This window comes from Ictalurus furcatus, chromosome 17 (assembly GCF_023375685.1).
Source record: "Ictalurus furcatus strain D&B chromosome 17, Billie_1.0, whole genome shotgun sequence".
In the NCBI taxonomy this organism is placed as follows: domain Eukaryota; kingdom Metazoa; phylum Chordata; class Actinopteri; order Siluriformes; family Ictaluridae; genus Ictalurus; species Ictalurus furcatus.
The window spans coordinates 16,921,352-16,927,574 of NC_071271.1; the positions used below are offsets into that span (position 1 = coordinate 16,921,352).

The following is a 6,223-nucleotide window of genomic DNA, read 5'->3' on the forward strand; positions in this document are numbered from 1 at the left end:
TGAAGACCTTGGCTCAAGCTTTATTTTTCATTATTGTCTGTAAGTCATAAAGACAGTGTTTATGGCAGTCTGACATTCAACAGCCAACTGCAGCCTGCAGCTAAAGACAGCAAATACACTCTGAAATCTTAATGAGGGATTTTTAGACCAAACGTCTTCTACTTTTCAACACTGTCTAAGTCTCAAAAGTCAAAACTGCTATGTGCGTTGCTGTATGAAGATGTTATTGATGCACATATTAATATTCAAGCATGTTTAATTATCGATGATTATAAAAGACATTGTGTCAACTTTGATGTTTTATTATTGGTCATTTAGAAATAATGGAGTTTAGTTCCTATATAAATGAATGATTATTCATATAATTGAATGAATAATTCATAAAGGAATTTAATGATTATAGTACAGTATAACAAATTTGCTTTTGTTGGGTCCAATACTAACTGAGTGCAGTTATTCAAAACACCTACACCTACCTACGACACCTATATAAGGCCCTCATGGCTGACATAAATGTATAACATTTTCGGTAATGACATGGTGGTATTCACATTGACAGGAATGACCATAATGACAGGGATATGTATATTTCCTCAGAACCTTAAGTAAATTTAGTTTAATTTCACTGTTTAAAAGACTTGTCAAAACCACTAGGAATACCATGACATTTTCTCCTGTTTCCTCTTACGCTCTGTGACAGTGAGTTTGTCACCATTATGTGACTGTGACATAGCAGAAGTTTGCTGAGATACAAAGTCAGCTGTCATCATGTTCTAATTAAGTCATAACAACCTTATGACAAAAATATCTGTTACTTGCCTCAGGGTATCAACTTGACCTCAGAATTGACTAAAGCAGCCTTTATGACTGCTGGAATAGCCTTTAAATATTTCAGTAGGTTTCCGTCAGTTTCCATGCAAGGCTTATGCAGTTGTCATGTAGACCTAAGAACGCTTCACTTATGTAAAGTGTAAACACTATGTAATGATAATAGTCCAGTAGAAATTTAAGTATCACCCCAGTCAAGGAATCTAAATCTACCTGACTGAAAACAGCTAAAGCTAAACAAATATGGCATCCTGCTGAATAACTTGAAGTATGTTCATGTTTCATCAAATGCACAAATGTTGATGCTAAACAAACATAACATGTGCAATGATGTGTAAGTGCAGCATGCACTTCAGCAAAATGAAGCTTGTCGAGAAGGTAAGCTAGTGGGCTGGAGCTTCTCATTACTGGCAAATAAATATAAAGGCATTAAGCAAAGCTATAAAACACTATTTGTGACTTTATTCACCTCCAACTATTGTTTCCTTGTAATTATTGCATCTACGATTAAATTAAATTTCTATTAATTTTTATTTTTTATATTTTTAATCTATTAAATTATTAAAATGTAGGATGTCAAGTAGTACAGGGATGTCAAACTAAACTAAAACTCTAAATAAGTGAATAAACTTTAAAATGTATTTAGCATACACTGCACTGTTGGCTGTGACATTTTGCATATTTTGGCATCTATCAGTATCTTTTAATTGACATTAGCCATACACAAAATAGTTTTAAAAAATAATAATAACTAGGATTACAGATCACAGGACTGAATGACTACGGACCTGTTGCTTTGATGTCTGTGGTCATGAAATCATTTGAGAGACTGGTGTTGGCCCACCTGAAGGACACCACTGGACTCTTGCTGGACTCCCATCAGTTTGATTATCAAGCAAACGGGTCAGTGGATAATGCAGTTAACATGGGTCTGCATTACATCCTGCAACACCTTGACAGACCAGGGACCTATGCAAGGATCCTATTTGTGGACTTCAGTTCGACTTTTAATACCATCACCTCCTCCTGTGTACATTAACCCGGCTCTGTGTGCCAACTGCCATCTGTCAGTGGATCACCAGCTTTCTGACAGACAGCAGTTAGTAAAGCTGGGAAAATTCACATCCAGCACCTGCACAATCAGCACTGGTGCTCCTCAGGGTTGTGTGCTCTTCCCAATGCTCTTCTCCCTCTACACAAATGCCTGCACCTCTACAGATGCCTCTGTCAAGCTCCTGAAGTTTGCAGATGACACCACAGTCCTTGGCCTTATCGAGGATGGCGATGAGTCTGCATACAGAAAGGAGGTTGAACAGCTGGCTGCCTGGCGCAATCAAAACAACCTGGAGCTGAACACTCTGGAACTCCCCAGCATAGCCAACCCCCCCCCCGCCCGGGGAGTCCTTCAGGTTCCGGGGCTCTACCATCTCACAAGATCTAAAGGGACACTCATATACTGTAGACTTCATTGTGAGGCTGTACTTCCTTCGCCAACTGAGGAAGTTCAACTTGCCACAGGAGCTGCTGACCCAATTCTACTCAACTGTCATTGAGTCTGTTCTGTGCACTTCAATAACTGTCTGGTTTGGTTCAGCTACCAAATCGGACATAAGAAGACTACAACGGACAGTCCAGACTGCTGAGAGGATTATTGGTGCTCCATTACCCTCCTTCCAGAATGAGGAAACGGACTCCGCTCACCCTGTCCACAACCTCTTTGAACTGCTGCCCTCTGGCTGAGCACCAGAACTGAGTACTGAGCACCAGAACATCCAGGCACAAGAGCAGCTTTTTCCCACAGACCATCTCCCTCGTGAACATTTAACTACCTCCAAAGATTTCTCCTAGTGCAAATTTTCCTAATGCCCCCTGGGATAGGCTCCACGTTCCCCGCGACCCTGTATATAATAATATATATGATATATAATGTATATAATAATAACAATAAGAAGAAGAAGAAGAAGAAGAAGAAGAAGAAAGAATCAAGTGTTTCATCTTTTCATACAGTGACTGCGTTGTGGTCACGTGATATGCTGTGGTCACGTGATATGCTTCCGCATCAGCTGTTCATTCTGAATAGCAAGATGGCGATATTCAGTGTTTATGTTGTCAACAAGGCCGGTGGACTTATTTACCAATATGACAATTACGTCCCTCGAACAGAAGTGGAGAAAACGTTTAGCTTTCCTCTCGATATAGTACTCAAGATTCATGACGAGAAGGTGTTGGTTTCATTCGGTCAGCGGGACGGAATCCGAGGTGGGCGGTGATGAGTTGCTAACCAGCTAACTAGCTAAGCTGTATATCCATGTGCTAATTACTGACTTGTAATGCATCACTTGTAAATTATACGTGTAGTGCTATAGTGATATCTGGTGATGTTCTCCATTAATTTACTGCAAATGTTTCCCCTTATTGCTCCTGCAGTTGGTCACGCTGTGCTTTCTATTAACGGAGTGGATGTGAATGGCAAATACACAGCAGAAGGAAAGGAAATAGTGGAGTACCTGAAGGATCCAGCAAACTATCCTGTGTCTATCCGGTTTGGCCGAGCACGACTGACTTCCAATGAGAAACTCATGCTGGCTTCAATGTTTCACTCGTAAGAGTATATAATTAGTATCCAAGCGGTGTTTGCATAATCTATTTGATACATGATAAATTGTTACTGCAAAGTCTTAGTTTTACATATTACACTGAACCTGTCACTCACTCCTTTATAGACTATTTGCCATTGGCTCACAACTGTCTCCTGAGGTCGGCAGCTCAGGTATCGAAATGCTGGAGACAGATGTGTTTAAACTACACTGCTTCCAGACTCTCACAGGTAAACATGATGTGCTCAATATATACATATATATAAAAGTGTGGTTGGTCTGCAAGAGGCAGTGAAGTGTTTGAATAGACCATTATGAAGTTTAAACTGTGGAAAACATAACCTTTCTTGTTGAAGTACGTAGAAATGCTTTATTAAATAAGTAAGGAATAAAACACATGGGAGTGTGCTGTCATAGGAAAGTAAATACCATGTAGTGTGATTGGACCTGCGTAAAAAAGTTGAGGGCCATACTACAAAATTCATCATTTTCTCCTGATGCAGCTCCTGAAGTGTTTTATTCCTTTTATACTGCATAAATTTGCCTAACATTTTAATTTTATTAATGATTTTTTTTTAACCATTTAGAGTTACATTTAATGTTGTGGAATATCTGCAATCAAAGTAGTTCCTGTTATCACTTACATTATAGCCGCTTTAAACCATCGTTTCCTTACCACGCTTGCTTTTTTTCCATTCTTTATTGAATTAGAAAGCGCTGACACTGGAGACTCCTTCCATAAATGTTAAATAAACATCTCTTTAGAGAATGCTTCTCCATATCAGTGATCATACATTTTTCCTTGTTAAATAAAAGGTTACATTTTTTTGTAATTAGTTTATTATTATTATTAGATTATATAGAGCACCTGGATGACCTGGTGCTACAGAAACGATAACGTATTCGAACAGGTGCTATAATATAAACCTGTGATTTGAATTACGACAAGAGCCATCGTCAAAGCAGCTGCTGTAGAAGATGATCATATCTCATATCCTGCTTTCTGACCAAGCAGATTCGAGAATTCAACAGCGCTGTGGTATAAAGACATTTAATATACTGAGATGCCATTGCACCCACCTTGTTCCTACTCTCACTCAAGACTGTTTTATTAAGTAAGCATGCCATATAAGTCACTTTCTAGGTTTAAAATGACTGGCTGTAGCCCATTTTGCTGCTCTGAACAGTTCTGCACAAACCCCTCTATCCTGTCTATTAATGTAAAGGGATCATTTTAAGCCCACTGCTGACCAGATATTATTTGGGTTGTGAATCATTCTGAATAAAGCAGTGAGACTGACCTGGTAGTGGCATAGTAGTGTGTGTGTGTGACACTCGTCCAAGTGTATCAGGTGTAACAGTGTTATTGGACTTTTTGAAGATTGTGTATTTATTGGCCATTTATCAGCCTGAATAGGATTTCGCAGAGTTTTTTTGTTTGTTTGTTTTTGTGATTGTTGCAGCCAAAAATGCTTGATTTTGCTGCAGTTTAAAAAAAAAAAATTTGCGATGCAACTTCAATGCTTTTTTTTATTTATGGAAAACTACTTGAGTTGGCAAGATTGCAGTTGCACGAAATTGTTTTGCAAATGTCTTTCGCAGTGATATTTGTTGGTAAACGAGACCTTTTTAGCTGTACTCATGTTCGACACATGTGAATCGAAAAGGGCCTTGACTGAATACGCGTTGTACTGACATCACATGAAAATCTGCTGTAATTTAGAAAAATTGCAAGCTCCTTCAAATGTTGCAGAGTTGGCTTGATTTTGCATTAAATTCTGCAATCCCAAAATCCTGGAGGGACTGATTTATTAGACATTCCTGTATTGTTTCTCCACCTTATTTGTTTGTACAGTTATATACCTGCTCATGTAAAAATCATCCTCCAGCCCTTTATCAATTTCAACTTCTAACACCAGAAACTGTACTGGATGTGTATTTTTGTTTAATGGACTGTTTCCATTTTAATGATTTGTTTCTCAACCCAGTACCAACACAACTTCTGATACACTGCTAGCACATTAGTGGGTCACTACTATGTTGAGATATATCCACCACCCTAGTAATATCTGTTCAGTGGAGTTTTAATTTTTTTCAGACGGATGGAGTAGACAAGTGCTGACAAATTGTGCATAGCAACAGATTGGCTATAGTGAGTGATTGCTTACCTACTATTAATAATTTAGATTTAGTCAAACTTTCACAGGGATCAAGTTCATCATACTAGCAGATCCTCGCCAGTCCGGTGTTGACGCGCTCCTGAGAAAGATCTATGAAATCTATTCAGACTTTGCCTTAAAGAATCCTTTCTACTCTCTGGAGATGCCAATCAGGTTGGTGCTATAGTGTTACATACAGTATGTAGATTATTCTTAGACATTAATATTATAAATTCACCCAAAAGCAGTATTTATGAATATGGTTCCATTTTATTTCAGATGTGAACTCTTTGACCAAAATCTAAAGAGCGCTCTGGAAGTAGCAGAGAAGGCTGGTACATTTGGGACAGGTTCCTGAGCAGACGTGCCACATGTTTGATGCAACCAACTAACTGTATATAATATGGATTGTTTCCTGGTGTGTGGATTATCCAAACCATCTTTCAAAAATGTGGACTAAATCGGCATGGAACCCAAAATGATTGATAAATCGGAGCTGTATTAATGGTTTAAGCCAATGGGAGCAGTTAGAGCAAATGGACTTCATCAAATTTTGTTGGAATGGCAGAAACAAAGTACTTGTATATTGGTAACCACAGCCTTGTGTTTCTAGCACCATACTGTACAATATGTCCAAAC

General features: G+C 38.6%; 1 protein-coding gene across 1 annotated transcript in view; it reads left to right on the plus strand.

Moving 5' to 3' along the window:
* The first annotated feature begins 2,878 nt into the window (after positions 1–2,878).
* Positions 2,879–6,223, plus strand: part of trappc4 (trafficking protein particle complex subunit 4) — a 3,513-nt gene continuing 168 nt past the window's right edge. The window contains exons 1-5 of the mRNA XM_053646745.1: positions 2,879–3,087; positions 3,256–3,430; positions 3,552–3,655; positions 5,632–5,758; positions 5,864–6,223. The exon at positions 5,864–6,223 is cut by the window's right edge and continues 168 nt beyond it. Of these exons, the coding sequence (XP_053502720.1) occupies positions 2,913–3,087; positions 3,256–3,430; positions 3,552–3,655; positions 5,632–5,758; positions 5,864–5,942 (660 nt within the window). The 5' untranslated portion in view covers positions 2,879–2,912 and the 3' untranslated portion in view covers positions 5,943–6,223. The remainder of the gene's footprint in view (positions 3,088–3,255; positions 3,431–3,551; positions 3,656–5,631; positions 5,759–5,863) is intronic.